At 34.5% G+C, this 21,900-nt stretch overlaps 1 protein-coding gene across 1 annotated transcript; it reads right to left on the minus strand.

Annotated features, from left to right (window-relative positions):
- Positions 1-102: 102 nt before the first annotated feature.
- Positions 103-19,490, minus strand: LOC149423307 (UPAR/Ly6 domain-containing protein bou-like). Its single transcript, XM_089632662.1, has 3 exons — positions 19,274-19,490; positions 5,359-5,514; positions 103-1,442 (listed from the first exon to the last, which is right to left on the minus strand). The coding sequence occupies exons 1-3, from the start codon at positions 19,335-19,337 to the stop codon at positions 1,240-1,242; spliced, it is 423 nt and encodes a 140-aa protein (XP_089488788.1). The 5' UTR covers positions 19,338-19,490; the 3' UTR covers positions 103-1,239.
- Positions 19,491-21,900: the final 2,410 nt, after the last annotated feature.

Below are 21,900 nucleotides of genomic sequence, written 5' to 3' on the forward strand. Positions count from 1 at the left end.
CCTTAGACATGATTTAAAAAAATGTCAAGTTATACACAATGTAATAATAATAATATTTTGGTCGATAGGAAGGAACGGTAGGAAAAGAAAAAGTCAGTTAACCCTTTTGAAATATTTAATATTAAACAGAATAAAACAAAACATGTAGATCTTCTAAGATATATTCTTCAGACTTTTTCATAGAAACACTCATCTCTTGGAAATAAAAAGGTACATAATGTTAAATTCAGAAATAACCCATTACATACATCTAACAAATGTTATTTTTACATCTTATTGTCATCTACAGAAGTTGCGATGTTACATTGATGAATATGGCTACCAAATAATCAGTATTATTTACATGAAATGAGTGATATTTTGATTATTAAATAATTACAAAAATAATAATTATGTAAATAAATCTCTGATAGATTTTTCTAAAGAGAAACATTAATACGACGGCACACCACACAAACAAACAGACGTACGTTCTTACGTAATATAACATCACTAATCTATATTTTAGGTTTTCAAATTGAATCTGCTTATTATAAATGAAGCGTATATTCATCAGGTTATAGTTATGCCTCATTGTGTGCATTCAATCTGCTTTTGCTAACATAACAATCTGTAAGTTTTTAAACCTTTGTCAAATTGCAGCCTATTTTATTTCTTCCGGAGTTCAATTGTGTCTTTGCCACTTTCCAATGAACTAACGTGGTAAAGCTAAGCTTTGTCTCGCATTTTGGAAGGTTCTTGCATAATATTAACTATAAATATCTACTTATTTACATCAAATATTATCTTGGAATGTATGAAATGGTCTAGGTAAAGATTGTCTTATACAAAAAGCTGTGGCTAATCCCCTTTCTTTCGTTTTTATTGTTCGACCAAAGATTTTCTATGTTTCTCAGTAAGTTAACAATCTGATATTTGAGATAAATAACTTTCTGTTTAAAATATATTGCAATATATTCAAATTGCACCAACTAAATTAAGTATAATACATAATATTTTGATAAAAAATGATAACATACATTATTGAGACGGAGAGATAAAACATAAAAAAATTATGAGAATGGAAAAAATCAATGTATGATTAAATTACATTTGCTGTAGCGAAACCCGTGGTCGGTATGTCAAATTTATCTTTTTTTCGATAACATAAATTGGTGGAGTTACATATTACATATTTATCTAGTGAAATGGACGGTAAAAAATATTGCGAGTATATCTAAAAATGTGGAAATTTCTCCCTTATCTGGCTCGCGCTGCTAGCAAAAAAGCGGGTAGGCAGAGAAGCCAGAAAGAATAAGCGAGGGTGCTGGAACCGTTGCAGCCATCCGTGTCGCATGTGTACACACAGGAACGGTATTCCAGCTGATCTCCGAGATGCTGCACGTAGTTGCAATAGTTCCCAAGGTCCAGCGCAGAACAGTACCGCTTGGTGCCAATGCCACCTAAACACAAAAAACAGGATCAATTTGCTGGATGTAATATGTAACATACATTGTGTGACATTAAAGACATGGCTGTCTGACGCGACAGACGAATGGATCAAAGATGTAATATCTAAGGTCCAGATATTTCGCAGAAATTCAAATGTAACGTCAACAAATGGCCATTCAGTGCCATTTTTTTATTTTTTTTTGAAAGGTTCGTTAAACGATGATTCTAGGTATGTTTCAGCTTTTTATCAAATTGTAATAAGTTGACAAGCTTAACAACATGATTAGTTTTCCTCTTCTGCTGATCACAATTTGTTCAAAAGCTGAAACGCACTTATAATCGGTATTTAATGGAAACCTTTCGACTGCGAAAAAAATCTAAATGGTGCTGAATGGCCAATTGATGACTTTGTCACATATGAATTTCTGGGAAACAACTGGCTATGTGAAATATAAGGATATGTATTTATTTTTAATATTTTAACAAACTGGCAATACGAGTGTTGAACTCTGTGCATTTAGCTTTTGACTGTCGAGGCCTTTGTATGCGAAAATTATATTATTATACCACTAAACTTATAATGTTTGTGTAGCATTTACAAATTTACTATGTAGAATAATAATAAAAGTTGTGCAATTGGCAAATTTTACAATCCAGCAAACTGACAGGAAAATGTGTTAATTACTTCTGTACTGCAAGGTCTAATAATTCTACTACATAGTAATAAGCAAAAGTTTTATATTATGAAATTTTTACTGAATCACAAATAATTATCATTCAGGAATAATCATTTGATGGATACATTTCTACATTTGCATTAATATTGTAATTAGTTTATTAAATCTGAGCATCTGCTTGCCAAACATGCACAATACATTTTAAATGACAAAAAACCATTTTTCATTCAAACATGCACCCCCCTCCCCACCTCCTTTTCCACTTTTATTGTGTATACCTCTGAGCCATAAGGGGTTATGTCCATTAATTTTAGTAACAAAAATGATCGAAATTAATATAATTTTTCCTCTCTTCAAGAGTTATAATATTATCTCCAATGAGGTTGTGTCTTTTTTTTATAAAAATAACATTAATAACGACAGTAAAATTAGTTTATAAAGTGAGCTTTCAAACCAAACTTGGGTAAAATGTATGACACCATTGCATATGTCAACACATTTAACGGTACTTTGATTTACATCTTCAGTATTTTCAAAAAAATTTGTGTCCTTAACATGCTCTAATTAATAATATAATGAAACAACCTCATTCAACATAATAATGTATGTAATAACAGATGTATTTGTGTATAATATAGCCACCGAACAGAAAATTACTAGAAGTGTCATCTATACCAACTTCAAACAAAATACTTTTCGACTTCCTAAGCCACACACAGGCCAATGAAATTGATTATCTGTTCTAAAGAAAGAATTTCAATATTTGAAATGATTTGATCTATTTCATCCAAAGTAAGATGAAATTGACTTTACGGGCACACAGACACGCCCGCAATACACTTCTGGTTTAAATCTTCAGTGATTGGTGTATAATAACATCCAGCACCAATCATTTTCGTTCAGGGGCATATTATACTATTTTGACATCTAGTCGAATATTTGTAATCACATACATTCTTTTCAGTGACGTAATATCCTTGTATTGTTGTATGCCTCTAAGCAATTTTAATGCTAATCTGATAAAAAAAATGATTATAAATCTAACTGAAAATAGTTTTTCAGCTCTCCTGTTTTGTGTTATCTAAATGGACATGATTTCCTATGCCTCCCAGTTATAATATATATATATATATACACAGTGTCTGGAAACTCGTAGTAAAAACTGGCGAATCTACATCATAATATTGTTAAAAATCGCAGTTAAAATACAGATATTAATCCTCTACCCAAAGTTTTTTTTTCAAATTTGATGTAAAATTCTAACTACGGACGCGATTTACTTGAAAAATCAAATCTAAAAAGTAATGACTTAAAATCGACTCCAAATTTTACGTAGAAAAATCATTTTCCCCTGATACTACAAGTTTCCGAAAAAGTATATATTATGTATATTTTTAAATGAATTTCATCATTCAATAATTGATGGAAATCGTTAGTAAGATTATGACGACTGACCCCGTAGTGCCGTACTCTTGATGCAGAACTGCGCCTCAAAAACGTCGTCACACTCGTCGGCCGTAAAGGTATTGTCCGGCTCATTGATGAGCACGTCCGAGCAGTCCATGGCCTGAGCCGAGTCGCATTGGAAGCACTTTATACCCCTCGCTTGTGTTAAGGTTGCCATATATCCACAGCGGACATCAGGTAAGCACCGTGAATTAAAGAGAACAGTTGCGTTAGTGTTAGTCATGGAAATGAATTAGTAATGTCTCGTTATTGATTATTCCTGGAATAAGTAAAGTTAGTTGTGTTAGATTTTTATTTAACCTGAAAAAAAAACACTGCCGGGGTTCTCTCTGTCTTTGAAGAATGCCATCTTCACCAGTCTCTCGGAGACACATCTGTGCTGAACCAAGTGACTCCCGATACCTTCCGACTGGATGAATATCTTCAACATCCCACTTTGACCTCCACCATATGAAGAAAAAGAATCTTAAGTTTTAGATTGTGATTTTTGATAAAGTGATTCAATCTGAAATAGAGTGATTAATTGGATTTACATGGACAATGTAACGTTTTCTGTAACGTTGGCTAAAGAAGGAGGAAGCGCAACACAACATAATACGCCAAAAATTAATCTTAGATAAACTGTTAACTTTTGTCCTGACAAAGAAATGGTTTTTCTGAAACGATTCTGTTGACATTTGAAAAATAAAATTTATTGTAAAAGTGTTGTTAATTGGTAAAAAGTGATTCAACCTGGTAAAGAGCAGTTAGCGGTGGTATTGAGTAGTTAGATTAGAATTTTCTGTGGTTAAGTAAAGACAAATCATGTTTTATTCAATAATATTCCAATGTGCCTAAAACCATTTTAATTTTATTTATATTTAGTCACAGACTTCCTCTAAACGAGGCCATTTCGAAGTAATTAGTCAATAACAACCATACTTGGGAATGTGTAATGAGTGTACACGACTGATTAAAAACAGTGCGATGATGTCAATGAATCCATAAATATTTTATGTAAGAAATAATTTGATATCAATGTTTACATTCATTCCTCTTCAGACTCCTACGCAATCTTTTTGCCAGGTACTGTTGGGTGATAATATTATCACAGTGTATATTATACACAGCCATGAATGATGTATGTTACAAAGATTACTAAACACAAAGAAAATAGAAATTTTAATATTATTCAGAAAAAAGTGATTAAAATAAAATAGTACCATCAAATGCCGAGTTCACAAGAGGACAATACAGAATTGAGGACAGCCTCGACCCCGTAGGACAGAGAGACAATACAAATATTCGACCGGAGTTCAAACGCGTGCGGTGGTGGGTGTAAGCCACTGTCCTGCGGAGATAGCCTGGCTGTCTAGTCTATCTCAATGACAAGTTCTTGGTTCATCGTCCCGTCCTCAAAATGTCTGTACACACTAAGATAATAGGTTCGGAGCTGGGACAAGGTATTATGGTCCTGTCCTCAAGTGAACTATGCATTCTATCGTCAACATTATAAGATATAGAAGAAAAGATTTCCATGTTAGTATTAGTTCCTCACTGTGCAACAGGCTGATTCAGCTCCCGTGTAATACTTTCCAAACCATAGTAAAACAGCAATAAGGTTAGATTACCTACCAACACCAATAGGGTTAAGTTAGGTTAGGTTACCAGATGACCAGATCAGACTATATTAGATTAGCAATGAATAGATAATAGTAATGATTAGGTTAGGTTATGCCACCAAGCCAGACTAGGTAAGGTTAGTGTGCAGCTGTTGCTATCTTTGCCGAGCCGATGTGGGTACCTTCGAAGCGTCCAATGTGCTTGACGCAGTAGCTGGCTCCGTACACTTCGTCACACCCTCGCGGAGACAGATCCTGGTCATCCTCCAGGAACTCGTTGCAAAGGAAGGGGTTGACGGGGTCTGTGCCAACGCACTGGTAGCAATCTATCGCTGCCACTACATACACAAAAATCACTTTAGATTTTAACTAAACTAGGTGACAGTCTACTAGTACTATTATTCCGCTATCACAATTTATATTAAAGTAAAACCTATAAAGGGCCTATACAGTATTTACATTTTATTTCTACAAAGAGGCAAACAAATGGAAAGCCCTTCGATAATTTCAGGGAAAGCATGAATTTCCACATGTTTTCCTGTAAATTGTCGGGAATTTTTCACGCCTAAAATAGGATAAAAAAATAAACGCAATGCTGTATTGCTTATACTAGGCACCTACAAAATTTTCAACAAATAAGATAAATAACATAACAGAGTTATGTTATTTATAAATTATAAAAATATTTATGTTAATATGTATTAAATAAATAAATATTAAATATTTATGTTAATATTAAATAAATAAATATTAAATATTTATGTTAATATTAAATAAATAAATATTAAATATTTATGTTAATATTAAATAAATAAATATTAAATATTTATGTTAATATTAAATAAATAAATATTTATGTTAGTTATGTTATTTATAAATAACATAGGTAACTAACATAATAAATAACAAAGTTTGAAGTTTGTCCCACGAGTTCTACTTTGATAATATTGGAAACTGTGTGCCTTGTGCACAAATATCCTACGAACTTTGGTCTAGTGCAATTTATTAATTCTCCGAAACTATTAAGTACTTTCATTCGAAATGTATTATAAATACATTTGTTTTAGGTAGGTACCTACGTACATTATTTTGTTTTATTATCACACATGTTTTCAGGGGACGTCGCCAGCTTCCAAGCTAGAGGAGGGGCAGATAATTTTTTTATAGAGCTTACGGGGAAGGAATAAGGAAGTAGTCAGAATAAACTCCTATTGTTTAAAACGGAAACGTTTAACACATATCAGCATAACCGGCTAGTAGCCGAGTGCACAAATGCGTCGGATTCCCACCCAGGCGTTTCGATTTCAAACCACTGCTAGCTTAGTCCTCCATCATTGCACAAGTTTGCACTGAGTTCTGTAATATGAACGTATTATTTTGTTTTAATTTCAAGTTGCTGGTTCACTGATTTGTTCAATAAATTGCAGTTTCTACCATACATAATTAGGAATGGACAAGCCAGAAGAATAGGGCGCTTTCGCCCGTGAAACAATTGAGCTAAAATAGGAAATACTTTCTTTTTCGTACTTTCAATGATAGGAATATGTATTTATTTATTTAACGCCCAGAGGGCTTTTACATGTACGTGGTACAATTTTGATGACAGATAATTTTGAAACATGAGAAAGAAATAATAAAAATAAAATTACATTAAAACATAATATATGCAAGAAACAAAAATAAAAAGAATAAGAACATGAATTAAAAAATACAGCGATTTGACTGGTTTACAAAAATACAACTTCCATTTAGGAATAGTGTTGAAATAAATCTTTTACGTGATCCACAAAAATCGCAAAGTTAATATTAAATATATCGACATCACCTAAGTATTGGTTTCCCATAGTGTGAAACCGTTGTATTGGGGAGTTCGCAATGTGTGTGTTGCAGTGGAATAGTGTATTTTGTCGTGTTGTTATCGTAGGTATTCGTAAGTTTATGAGTTACAGAAGTTCGCAACAGTCGAATTTAGAGTTTAGAATTGAATAAAAAAGTTAAGGCGATGCACTACGTCGTGTAATATTTTAAATTGAGACGCTATCAATAACAACCCTTACGTAGATGGCGATAAGGTTTAAATTCTCGCTTAACACCATCCGCCTGTTCTGATTTATGCAAGAAAAAAACATGGCTAAAAAGTGCCTTTTATTTTATTTTGTGGCATAAATATTTTTTTTCGATCATTTTATAAATAACTTAATTTGATAAATAAAATCATAACCGAAAATGGGTTCGTAAGTAGGAGATTTTGATCTTTAAAGCAGTTTTCATAGGCCTTTACATTATTTTTTTCTGGGCTTATAAAAAGACTTATCTAAAAAATACTCGATTATTTCAAAGGCAAAGATATATTCTACTCGCAGTATTTAATTAAAGCATCTGAAACATTTCTAGGCGACCAAATTTTTTAAACCAAAAACACGTGATTTTACATTACTATGTATGGCATCGCCTTGAGTCGTTTATTTTACGCCTGTCTTCCAATGTGTGTATTTTTAGAGTATTTAATAAGAAATGATATACTACTTCTAGTGAGATATTTAATTCAAAATTTATAAAACGTGGATTTTTGTATTCGCTCAATGTTATTAATGTGAATTTTGTAAGAGGGAGACCAAACTACTGAGTTGTATTCAATTATGCTTTTAACTAGAGATATGTATAACAGTTTAATGGCTTGTATAGAGTTAAATTTTTTAGTTGTTCTTATTACGAAGCCTAGTGTTTTAATTATTTGTTTACAATTTGGTGGATATGATTGGCGAAACTTAGTTTTTCATTCAAAATAGTTATTAATAATTGAGTAATTATAAACATTTGCCACCGTGTTGACAATAATTAATTCAGAATTATTCACCCTTGTCTTGCTGCTAAATTTGAAAGAAAAAATCAACCCATAAATGAATGTTTTTTTTACCATTTCTTTTTTATTGCATCTCACTATACATAAATCACGTTTTTTCTCATAAAAATTAACCTCACTAGGACTAAGCCTGTATTGAGGTTAACAATTTACATTTAAGTGAAGCGAACATAGAGTAATCAGTAATCACAAACATAAAGTAATACTACATATATACAAACACAAAATATTTAAAAAAGAAAGAAGAAAATACGTATTTGATGAGTTAACAGGTTGGGATTACTATATTACCATAGATTACTATAATAAATCTATTTTAAAATTTGCATTAAAACTGAACTTTTTGGTTAGACTGAGGATTGAACCTTCCTCCCCAGGAGCTGGAGTCAACCGCGCTAACAACCTCGCCAAACGCCGATCGGGTAGGATCGACATTTCAGAGAAATGCGTATATGTCCGCGTGTGTATGCGTGGTTGCCACCAAAAGTTGATGTACCAATGCATTGTCTATATCGACAACGAGTCTATCTACCAAATTTCAGCTCAATCGTATGCCGGGAAGTGGGCTAATTTTTGCTTGCAAGATTTGCAACAAAAGTGAAATTAAAATACTTGTACCATTTAAAAATAAATATGTTGGTTATTGTTTTAAAAGAATAACAGGAGGGGGGATGTCAAAAATGACAACACATGTATGAAGATTAAGATTAACCCAGATCCTCGATAGTCGATAAATAATAAATACCTAAATAGGCACATACTTTGTTGTGATTTGAGATTTTCACGGCCATAAATTATTGAAATCACGATTATACATTTTTTTAAATATATATAGTACCTCAAAAATATATCACTATAGTTATTAATTTATTGGACAATTTTTATAGCGCCGCTTTTGTGAGATATCACCTCAGGGGCGCTTTACAGTTGATGCCGGTATTACAAAAAATATAAATATTACAAAAGTGAAGTTAAGTTAAGTAAAATTATGTACAGGAACAGGTGACACGAAGATATAAGATGGAGACTCTGCAGCAAGAATCCTAGGTGGTGAGGAAGCTGATCCAGCTGCTGCAGCGAAAGAGTCCACAGCGTCCACCAACAGTGCCAGCACGAGGTTCGTCATTCGTCCAGGTATGTGTCTGCTGCTAATAAATCGCTGACACCTCACATAGATAAGAGACCCTTGTAGCACTGCTGTGACGTTCGGCAAGTCCATCATTCATCTCCGTGTAATCCTGTTCCTGGTGATTGTTGAAGTGGTGCATTCAGAAAAGCGACGGCTGGGATAATAAATTATCCTGGGCTTAGAAAAACACTTGCCTTCAGAGTTTCCGAGAATTCCGTAGAAAACAACTGGGGTGCATTTACCGATCGACGTTCGTATCGCCTTTCGGCTTTACATATGATACTTTCAAATTTTCCTTTGAAAATCGCTAAGAATTCCTATTGATTACATTAGTTATGTCAGTTTGATGAACCAATTGCATCTAATAGTTGGGCAGTTTCGTTAAAAAATATATCTAAATAAAATTTGATCGCCTTTTTATAATATGTAAAGAAAACATATCTGAAACGAAAAGTTTACTTGTTTTTTAAAATCTTCGAAAGCGATCAAAATTGTTTTCAGGATAGTTTCGTATATCACGTAAAATTTATAAAAATATTACTTGATAAATTAATATGAAAATAGGTTTTTAGGCTAGTTTCATTCCTCTTTTTTTAATTATACACAAACTCAGAACCTCGTTTACAAAAGTGACAAATTAATGTTTGAAGAATTACAAATGTCATTTCATCGGTCATCAATATCTAACTTACGTCTCACCACAAATAGGGGATTTACCGGCCATTCAAAATTGCACTGTCTGTCATTTCTAAACGCGTCCAAAAACTAAAAACTGAGAATTTCTTTATCACCTCAATAAACACTTTTTTGAATTAACCCGTAAGAATAAACTATAGACAAAATAGATTTTTTTTCCCCAAAAAGCATTTTTTTGTAATTTTATAAGCCCAGAAAAAATTTACACAGATTACTCGAATGTTCTAGAAATTTCTAGAGGGCGAGTCGTGGCCCAAAGTATGTTAAAATTGAACCATGACAACCTCATAATTACAAGACGACAAACAGGACTTAGCTAGGCTTAGTCAGCATGACTAGATTTAAAAAATCAATGGCCCGATTCCGAGTATCTATCTACCACTGTGCTTATGTATAAAGTGATATATTTTTGTGGTTTTATGCCGTGTTATGCTACACCCTTCTTTAGCCAACGTTTCGGACAGCACTACAGTGTTCATCATCGGAGCAGATGGTACTCATGGTGGTACTGAAATACAATTAAGGCGAAGCTTAATGTCAAATCACTATTTTGATTAATCTTTATTACGAATCGGGGTACATTATAAATACCAAAAAATATGCTTTAGATAAATTGAAGGTTTTCCTATCGTTTCTCTTGAATAGAATACAAATAAAAAAATAAATTACTCCATAAAATATATAAATGTAAACTACTAAAAAATATATTTTTTCAATATAAATGTATGAACGCATAAAGGAAAAAACTTTTTAAAAATACAGTAGCTAAGATTATCTGTGACAGTTTCACTTGATTAACTTTTTTTGCTTTCTTATAAAATTATTTACAAAATAAATAAAAACCAGTTTTGTGCTTGAAATCGAACGTTTCTAGACACCGTTTGTCAAGCGATTTTAATGCCTATTACCTACAATATAAGGTATACCAAGAATATACACATTTTTAGCTTGTAGCCTCCTCTACAATATAAACGCCAGGCGCAGTTGGTGTTTGTACGCGGTTTGGCATTTTCAGCTATACCAAAACCGCTGCGTTTAATCGCAGTGCGTGCACACACTAATACCCCAAAACAAATCACTACAATAGGTAGGTACCACAGACATATGAAAATATTATTATAACTGATATTCATATGTCTATGGTAGGTACCACTGCCATCTGTACACACGGCAGTGTAGGTACCTATTAATTTCGCCCACTTAGGTACCAGCTACCAGTCTAATGGGACTGGGACACGGTCAAGCGGCTTGATCGCAAGCACGTAGTTTATTGTCTATGGCACTTTGTGTCAAGCATTTTGACCGTGTACCGAAGCTGGCTTGCAAGCATTGCGCAATTCTACGTGCTTGCGGCGAGGCTTGATGCGAATTTATATTTTTGTGGGAATAGACAAACGACAATAGACAAATAAATATCACGTATCATAAACAATGATATAAATTGAATAAAATTGTTATAAAATAGGTACTTAGTTATTGTTTTTGTGTTCAATTTGTAGAAATCCATCTAATTTTCAAAATTTTGGAAGTATTTTAGTATTTTTTAATAATTATGACAGCGGTTTTCAAGGTCATTAATAATCAAACTGTAGAATAAATAATTTTCTGAATTTTCAATGGAGAAAACATATTTTTTGTATGAATACCGCACAAGATATTCATACAAAAAATAGCTGTAGCCTGTAATACACTTTGCAAATGCTCATGGGTAAAGCGGTACCTTAACTTGTACCATTCTTGACACCAAATTCGTTTCTTTTTATTATTTTATTCAAGCATAAAGCTAACGTAAGAGCCAAGAACGCTTTGTCTTTGACAGATTCCATTTTGCCGCGAGTCACGAAATGACAGGAAGGCATAGAAGTACAATACATAGACCACCACGAAATCACAGGAAGGCGTGGCCATGCTTGACGGAGAGGCTTGATGCGGGCTGTCAAGCCGCTAAGCATAGACAATAATAGACAACAATAGACAACAATAGACAAAAAAACTACGTGCTTGCGATCAAGCCGCTTGACCGTGTCCCAGTCTCTTTTAGGGACGTGGACACGGTCAAGCGGCTTGATCGCAAGCACGTAGTTTATTGTCTATGGCACTTTGTGTCAAGCATTTTGACCGTGTACCGAAGCTGGCTTGCAAGCATTGCGCAATTCTACGTGCTTGCGGCGAGGCTTGATGCGAATTTATATTTTTGTGGGAATAGACAAACGACAATAGACAAATAAATATCACGTATCATAAACAATGATATAAATTGAATAAAATTGTAATAAAATAGGTACTTAGTTATTGTTTTTGTGTTCAATTTGTAGAAATCCATCTAATTTAAAAATTTTGGAAGTATTTTAGTATTTTTTAATAATTATGACAGCGGTTTTCAAAGTCATTAATAATCAAACTGTAGAATAAATAATTTTCTGAATTTTCAATGGAGAAAACATATTTTTTGTATGAATACCGCACAAGATATTCATACGAAAAATAGCTGTAGCCTGTAATACACTTTGCAAATGCTCATGGGTAAAGCGGTACCTTAACTTGTACCATTCTTGACACCAAATTCGTTTCTTTTTATTATTTTATTCAAACATAAAGCTAACGTAAGAGCCAAGAACGCTTTGTCTTTGACAGATTCCATTTTGCCGCGAGTCACGAAATGACAGGAAGGCATAGAAATACATATACATAGACCACCACGAAATCACAGGAAGGCGTGGCCATGCTTGACGGAGAGGCTTGATGCGGGCTGTCAAGCCGCTAAGCATAGACAATAATAGACAACAATAGACAACAATAGACAAAAAAACTACGTGCTTGCGATCAAGCCGCTTGACCGTGTCCAAGTCCCTTTAGCTACACACATAGTTACATAATATTATAGTACCTACCCTCACTGAGTAGAAGAACAGTAAGCACGTCCGGTAATTTCTTATTAATTTTCGAGGCAACATCATAAAACTGCGGTATTACGCTATAATTACCGCTATTGCAGGCGCATGGTAAATTTACATAAAGATAAGGAATTCATACGGAGCGAAATCCATTTTTATAGATCAACAGACTAAACCAGAGAAAATTCTCGTGAAGGTTGAAATTGAAGAGGTTTACGCATAATTCCCGAATATTATGAATCGATGATTGAAGTGGCTCTTCAGGGGAGAGCTTGGATAGCCCCGGGGATGGGGAGGGGACAGTGGGAATATTCCAACTCTGAAAACGAAGGCAAGGACGAAAATGAAAAATTTAATAAGGTACCTACCAAAAAAAGGTCGCAATAGATTTTATTTGGAGAAAGTAGAAATTGTGCATAAAGCATGAAATTTTAGATCTAAGAAAGTGAGTTGATTGTAATCCATCCGAAAGAAGTTTAAAAATATGAAATAAATCCTCTGAAAGTATTAGCAATCGCAGTCCGCAGCCATTCATTTACAATTTGGAAGGCGTGTGGGTACCGCCGCTTCGGGAACCTTTTATTGGATGACCAACACCACTGCTATAGGTCATACCAAGTGGTTCGCTTCGTTTGGTGACTTAGCAGGGGAGCCCGGGTTCATGTGGTGAGGAAAAGGACCCTCCACACAGCATCCAGAAAGATGATATAGGCCATGAGGGGAATTAGTTTCCTCATAGCCTCCTTTTTGGAGCTAATAATCCCGCAATTTTTAAGGTATTTAAAATTCCATAACTTTTTAAATGTGAATAGTACCGCAATAGAGAACTGCTCCCAAATGTTAGGAGCCAGGGGGGACTATGGCATCCCCAATTGAGATAATTACCTTCCTGTGTTGTGAGGCTGAGATTGGGGAGGGGAAGGATATGGGGAAAATTAAGGTTGGGAAGTGCCTGACTATTCAGACCTGGTCACTAAATACAGCTATTGCTATTTCAAGTAGCGTTTGGATTCTTATGGTTGTCTTTCACCAGGGCAACAGGAACTGAAGTATCTAACACTAAAGTGATTACTACTATTAAAAATACTCGGATGATTTCTATAAATATATGCATTATGTAGTCAGGAAATTGTCTGATGTTATATCTAAAATCGACAAACACCGTAAACACGGTTCATATCTCCAGAGAAATATCTGGTAGTGATTGAGAGTGCTGGGTGCTAGGTCAACCACTGTGATCTGTGACCTTTTGAGATGGGCGATAGAGTGGAAGTGATCACACACAACTATCAATCAGTGGTGTGCAGTCCATATAGTCTGAAAAGCTGTGAAAAAGTGGAAAAAATTACGTTATTAAAATTATGTATTGAAAAAATCACTCCACCACTTTTCATTGTTTCTCAGTAGAATATATATATTTTAACTATAGATCGTCTTTTCAGCTATTTTGTTACGATTTAGTAATCCGATATATAAATCTAAACGTGCCTCTGTTACTCTTGTAATAAAAAAGGCGCATTACGCGAACCGTTCTCATGCGACAAATGTAAGCCGTGTGCATAATATGTTGGGCACGTGTTTCCCGACTATGCGCGGTGCAGAAGGGATTAATGACGCTACCTCTTTGGATCATCTTCCATCAAAATATCGACAGAACAAGGACTGCATGATGACTGACGTCTGTGCTCTAATTAATATTGCAATCTGGAATAGGGGAACTAACAACGGATCGCCCGTTTTTGCACAGATATGGCTGCCAAATTCAACAGCGTAGTTGCGCAACAACGCAAATGCTCTCAGTGAAATTATTAAGTAAGGTATTCAGAATGTTGTATGATAATTTAGTGATGATAATCAACACACGTACGCCACTGCTATCGATGCACCAGATACCAGCGATAATCACTATCTTCTTCGTCTCGAGCTATTCTGGGAGAGATCGCAGAGGCGAGAGTGAGAGGCACGTTATAATATTAATACATGCATAATATTATATGGAACGTTGGAAAAAATAAAAAATCAGAATTTACTATAATATGACTTTTCATTTTTCCACTGGGAATTGATTCCAGAAATAAGGACTCGATTGATCTTGCGCTGAAAAAACACAGAATAATATTTTCACGTTATGGCCTTACATTATTAAATAATTCAACATCACTGATACAGGACATAGCCATTTTTTGTTCCTCCTAATTTTTATAACATTTTTATAAACTAAAGGTTTTTCCGCCAAATTAAGCAAAATATGTTCAAGTTTATTGATCAACTCTAAGAAATATATTTTTCTAAGTTTATTATTAAAAAAACGCATAGTGGAAGAGCCCATCCGGATTTTGTTTTTTCTGTTTTGTAACAAAATTAAAAAAATAATTTCCATTTTGTAACTACCTATATGACAAAAAGTTTAGATTTTTTAATAATATTAAAAAAATATATACATTGCATTTGAATGTCAAATTGTTTTAAGCATTATTTAGAACATATTTGACAAAAGACACACTCTTTCAACAATTATTTGTGAGAAAAAATATGATAATATCGTATGCAAAATCGTTGAACAGTTACAAAATGGAACTTTAGGTTACGAAGCGGACTTTTATATAGGTTGGTTCACAAATACCACGTTTGCATACAAGGTATCATTTAGGGCTGTATCATTAATGGAGAAAAAAAAATCGGTAAAAAATAATAATTTTTATATTTGTGTAGGGTGTTTTGGACTCGTTTACAAGTAATATCTCATTCACAGTGAGTTGATACGCAGGGCCGGCCCTGGTACAAGTAAAATTTTGACGCCTCTTGTCAAAACCAGTAGACGCCTAGGATGATTTGTATTTTTGTATAGCGCCGTTTTCGTGAAAAATAATCTCAATGGCGATGTGTTTGGACTTATAGGTGTTAGGTATTATCAACGCCCTGATAATTGCGCCCGCATAGTGCCGGCCCCGTTGATACGAAAAGGTGTTTTGGTTTGTTCTAGTGTTTTGGTTTCCCAAGACGTTTGTTAGTATTTTTGGTCAAAGGTCGAGATCAAAATGACGATCTTTTGATCAAAACAACCGTAGGTACCTCGATTCGCCCCACAGAAGCAACTGCGATGTAAATTATTAAAGATACAGAAAATATGGACACGTTTATGGAAAAGTTTTATACTGGAAATCACGAAATGTGCCCACTTCGCATTATCTGTGTTCTTTTTTTATTACATACTTATAATACATATCTCACAGAATCTTTGAGTTCATACAATAAATTTTTAACTCTGGTGAGGTCACCATATTAATAATAACGTCACATTTTCATGCATGAAGTGACTTTCAAAAGCTCGTAGCTTATCGGCGGCCGCAGCCCGGGACTGTGAGACTCGGTCATGTGTGGGGCGCGACGATAACAGATGGGTGCACTCAGCTTGCCCAGCCTAGTGAAAATATCTCTATTATCTGCAGGCCACCCTGACGCATCTGCACACTAGCGCCTGTAGGCAGTGTGGAGTATCTGACACAGCTATCTCCTGCCACTCGTGCCACCCTGGGAACGGTCTCTAGGGTGGCCAGCGTTTCAAGCTCAATTTATGGGCTTTATCATATTTTTTATTCGTCATCATAATATTATGAGATAGGTACCTAATGAATGTGCTTGGAAGTTATTATTTTCGTTGAGCATTAAAAGTAGTATGCTAGTCCCAGCAGATCGTGCGTGAACTCGCCTTTCTAGTATGTATCTGTATTTTTAAATACATCTATTGGAATTTCAATTTTTTTTCCTTTAATAATGTATGGATGAAATGGAATATTGGAAGTGGAATTTAACTCGATTATTAATTCTATCGATTGGTGATATTTTACATACATTTCTCTGAAATTGGTTGTCGTTACCACAGTCAATATACGAAATAAATGTAGGTCCTACTCAATTGGGATTTGGCTCAGTTGTTAGCGCGGTTGACTCCAGTCTCTGGGGAGGAAGGTTCAAGCTTCAGTCAAACCAAAATAAGTTTTTAAAGACATTTAAACGTTTACAGCAGTTAAGAGCCAGTCCCCCGGGGAGAAGGTTCAATCCTCAATGAAACCATGTTTTTAAATACATTTAAAACATCTATTTATAAAAAAATAGGTAGATGTATTGCCAGCTGATTCTTCTATTCAAATTCTGGAAATATGATGAAACTTGTAGAAAAATCTTAATTCTGGAAATATGATGGAACTCGTAGAAAAATCTTAATTCTGGAAATATGATGTAACTCGTAGAAAATCTTAATTCTGGAAATATGATGGAACTCGTAGAAAATCTTAATTCTGGAAATATGATGGAACTCGTAGAAAATCTTAATTCTGGAAATATGATGGAACTCATAGAAAAATCTTAATTCTGGAAATATGATGGAAATCGTAGAAAAATGAAAATTCTAAAAATATCATGGAATTCTTAGAAAAATAATTAAATAGAATGTTAGTTTTTTATGATAAGATCGATAATTTTATTTCAATTCGGGAGGCGGGTTTGGTACCGCCGCCCCAGGATCCATTTATTGGATAACCAACACCTCTACCATAAGTTGCCCAAGTGATTCGCTACGTTTGATGATTAAGCAGGAGTGCCCGGGTTCATAGGGTCAGGTGTGTTCAGGGTGCGCCTCCCACCAGATGCTAGATCGAGGGATGCTGGTTTTGAGAGACCCTTAGATCTCTCCAACTGGTTTCTCGACCAATCGCCTTGCGCCGCAGTGGGAGGGATATATGACATACCTACCCAACCCTCATACCTTTTACCTTCCCAGAACTTCATCTTCTTCCTTTCCTTAAAAAAAGACCCTCCACGCAACATCCTAAAAGATGACAAGCAAAAGGCCCCGAGGGAAATTATTTTCCTAAGGGCCTTCTGTGTGGAAGATACAGATAGAGATCCTGGGTTCGATTCCCAGGTCAGGCCGTTATCTTTTTTAAACTTTTTTCTGTGTCTTGTTCTGTTTCATGTTTTGTTTATATTTATTAATATTATCTACCCATCAATCATATATTACATTGATGGTATGACTTTAAAAAGTTATTAAAGAAAAATTGTTCCAATAAACAAAACAAAATCTGTTTTCCCTCATACCTCAAATACTGACTCGCGAACCAAAGGTTTCACATTACATAGAATGGTGTACTTATGGGAGTGCCGGCATGGGGCTACTTCGTTACTAGTTCCAGAACTGCAGAAGATCAATAAATATTTTCCACGGAATGTTAATCATGAAATATGATCATATTGTCATGAAATTAGAGTGGATTGTTTCTTGTATCCTTCATATTTGAATGAGGTAAAAACCCAACAACGGAATGATTTTTTAAAAGTATTATTATCGGGATTGTCAACGTTTCAGGTAGCCTTGCAGTGACCGTCATCACATCATACCTGATGATGGATACAGCAAAGCTGTTTGAATGAGATGTTTAAGAAAGAAGGAGGAAACGCAATATGGCATTATTATATTCCAAAATTAGACATTACCGCATAAGAAACTCGCTAGAATCGTACTCGGTTCAATCGATATCCACAAAAATAACTCAGTTTACATAAAATAACGGGAGAGATCTTGAAAAATTCCGCGTATAAAGTATTATTATTCATATCAGTGTCGGAAATGACATGACTTCATAATGAGTTCGTATGAGGTACTCAAATACTTAAATGAGGTGTTGAGTGTTGAGGTGTCCCGCCTCAAACGAGGTGCGAAAATGCCAATATCTTGTACAGCCAAACTGTATTTTCTCCAGAATATTTTCGTATCCCGTGGTGCCAGTATCCACACAAATACCTCACCACCTCAAAACATGTGTAGTAATGCAAAACCTTTTGTAGTGAAACATATTATTTTAATAATACAAAACTTTTTGTTGTAAAACATAAAAAAAGAGTTGGGAAAAATATATTTTTGAGAGGTGGCGGGAAATTTTACGTTGTTGTATGCAACATTTATCATAGTGCATCTTGTATTAGGTATTCATCACTAATTCATATAAAAGTATGTCAAACCTAGGAATTATATTTTTTTGTAAAAACAGAACCCTTAAGTGGATAAAAAGTAAGACATATAATACAAAATACGGGTAAACTAAGTTCTGGAAAAAAATAACGAAAGTTGTTACAGTATCTGCGTAAGAATACATCAAACGTATTTATTAATCGGCCTTCAATTGTTACATGTTTTTGGAAATTCAAAGACGACAAGAAAACCCACAAACAAAAATAGAAAAAAATAACATCAATAATTTTTAGGTTATAAAAGTTAAAACTTTTCTTTCAATTGACTGAAGACAATAAATTGTTGAATTAAAAAGGCTTTCGTTTCTCAATTTAGAATAATTCCCTCAATAAATTTAATAACTACTGCAGTACTACAACATATTTTGCAATAATTTTGATTAGTAATTTATTGATATACACAATACTACACGCCCATTTTTAAAACATTGTCGTTGTAAAGTTTTAAGTCCCAACGGAACTTGTTTATTTTGAGTTTCATTTACCTGTTCTCGTCGTCAAGGCAATCAGCGTGACGGTCAGCAAAACTTTATCCATTTTTTTCAGCATTGTGTTTACTAATAACCACACTCGAGGAAATATCACTGGATTGAATGAAATCACTAGTTGGCTAGAAGTACACACGACACGGATTTGTTTGACTTTCGGACGTGGAGAAACGAAGGTAACTCCACTCTTCGCGGCTGGCAGTTTATTACTAATAAAGCGCCGATACTCGTTCACTGGTTGTGGCACGAAGCAGATGAACTGAACAGGTAGGCACTGCGGGGAGGTTCCCAATCTTATTAACGAATAAATGTTTGCCTTATCATAAAATATGAAATTGTAAAATTTGAAAATAAAACACATTGTAAACATATACATCCTTCCACTTGTTTGAAGTTGCCAGATAAGAAAATGCAAATATAACTATTATGCGGGAACACAAATATTATTGTGTGGACTGCAAAATTTTTGCAAAAGTCCACAAGATAAATATATATGTACTTATAAACGCGGTGTAAATATAACGCACCTGGTGGGTGGTTTAGCCCGTAAGGTCAGAACAGTGAAAAACTTGACTTATTACCACGGTGTTTGTTTGATTAAAACGGTCTTAAACAAGGCTCAAGGCCGGCTTTATCACACCAACGTTGAACCGGCGTATAAGAACCTAATTAGTAACAGCCTAGGTATATTATTAATAAACATACTTTTAAAACTAAATGCAATATCTTTAGGTTGTAAATGCGTTGGAAAAATGCAACAGATACGGAGTTTTATTAGTATGTTGTTTTACGACTAAACAAAATACTTTTGAAATAATTTTCAAAGCAATTTTTGTATAATAATTTATCCAAATTCCGATCAGTTCTACTATTTCTTACATCAATGTACAAAAGTTTCCATTGTTCCTATTATATATAACTTTTGCATAAAGTTATTCTATTTTCTTTATAATTAGTGCAACTCGCTCACCAATCACAAGGAAGGCTTTGGGGAGATTGAGATTATAAATATATTTTGTACCCATATGTAATTTATATAACACCACTGTACCACTTATATCTTCAAACATTCAACTCAATTCAAACAAGCACAAGTACCGATATATTTTTTGATTCTCTCCCTCTATTTAAGAAAAACTTTTTTAGCACAATGAATTCGCCAACATAACACATACAACCACACACAGACACACACGCACACGTACACACACACAAACACTCACACACACCTCTCTCCTTCCCCAGCACACTAATTAATTTAACTTAAAAATGTAACTTAACCGTAAATGTATAATATACCTCCTATGTATAGTATATGTCAGCGACATGTCATTGGTACCAATTATTATACTAACTTTTATAACTTTGTAACTATTGTCATCTATGTAATTATGTACTGTTTGTTTCTGCAATAAACAAAAATTAATAAATAAATAAATAAAAAAAATAAAAAAAGAAACATTTACATATTACATTCTTCTTAATAATTATTGCATGATTAATACGTGATATTTAAATGATGTACGTAATAGGAATCCAATAAAACAAAAATAATTAAATGTAATAGTCACATTTTGAGAACCACATGATTGGGTTGTATTGTGGACACGGGGGCGGAGCAGAGAAGGGGGGGGTGAAAGTGACGTCACCGAGCGACCGAGTTGTCACGCGATGATGGTCGGCTCGTCGCTCGTCGGTTCGGCTCACTGTCGGCTGGTCGGTGTCGGGAATGTCGGGTACGATGGTTATGCGATGGTTGTTGCAGTGAATTGAGTGAATCACGTCAAACCGCGGAGTAATTCATCTATTTTGTTTATTGCCGAATGAAAAGATAAAAAAGTAGGGCTGCTAGTTAATAAGTACGAGTGGTTAGTTCACCATAAGTCCCCATTCTATTATTTTTACATAAGGTAGTTTCCTACATTTCACGAGAAAGTTTACCAAATTGTTAACTTTCACTTTTTGGCCAAAATTTGTAATTTGTATTGTTATGAAAACTAACACTAAAATCGTGTGCAAAGTAGGTACCTACCTACTGCAGAGATGAAAAACTTTTTCACAACACAGTAATCATGGCAACGTCAACGTGAATCGTACGGTTGGAGGGGGAACTATGAAGGAGTGGCTTATTTATGTACGAATTTTTTTCTTTTTTATTACGTTAGGGCAGAGCAGGGGGAGCAGGGGTTGACGACTTGGGTGGCTAGAGAAATTCTGAGATCAAAACAAAGATTTTAACACATAAATAACAGGTTCCTAAAGGATATAAATAATTTTCACGTTATGCGAATGAGTTCTAATAAAATAAAAAGCTAGATTATCTGAAAAAGAGAACTAAAAAGCTAAATTTTTGTTTTTGAGTTGATGACCTAGATTTAGAGCTAAGTCTAACTCCATAAGAACCGAGTTGCTAACACTGATGCTGTTCGAGTCAAAATTCGTTCGGTGGCTTCATCTCATAAGATTGGTTGAATGAAAGTGAAATGGGCATCATAAGCCGAATGCGGTTCGCGAACTGCGGTCTGCCGACCCCTGGGTTAGTGTATTTAACCTCCATCCCATTTGCTGACCATTAAACGCCGATTCTCGGCCCGTTTAAGCTTTTAATCATTTGTGTTTTAGAA

The sequence above is a fragment of the Hesperophylax consimilis genome, chromosome 6 (genome assembly GCF_061612785.1).
Source record: "Hesperophylax consimilis isolate HC1 chromosome 6, BYU_Hcon_1.0, whole genome shotgun sequence".
In the NCBI taxonomy this organism is placed as follows: domain Eukaryota; kingdom Metazoa; phylum Arthropoda; class Insecta; order Trichoptera; family Limnephilidae; genus Hesperophylax; species Hesperophylax consimilis.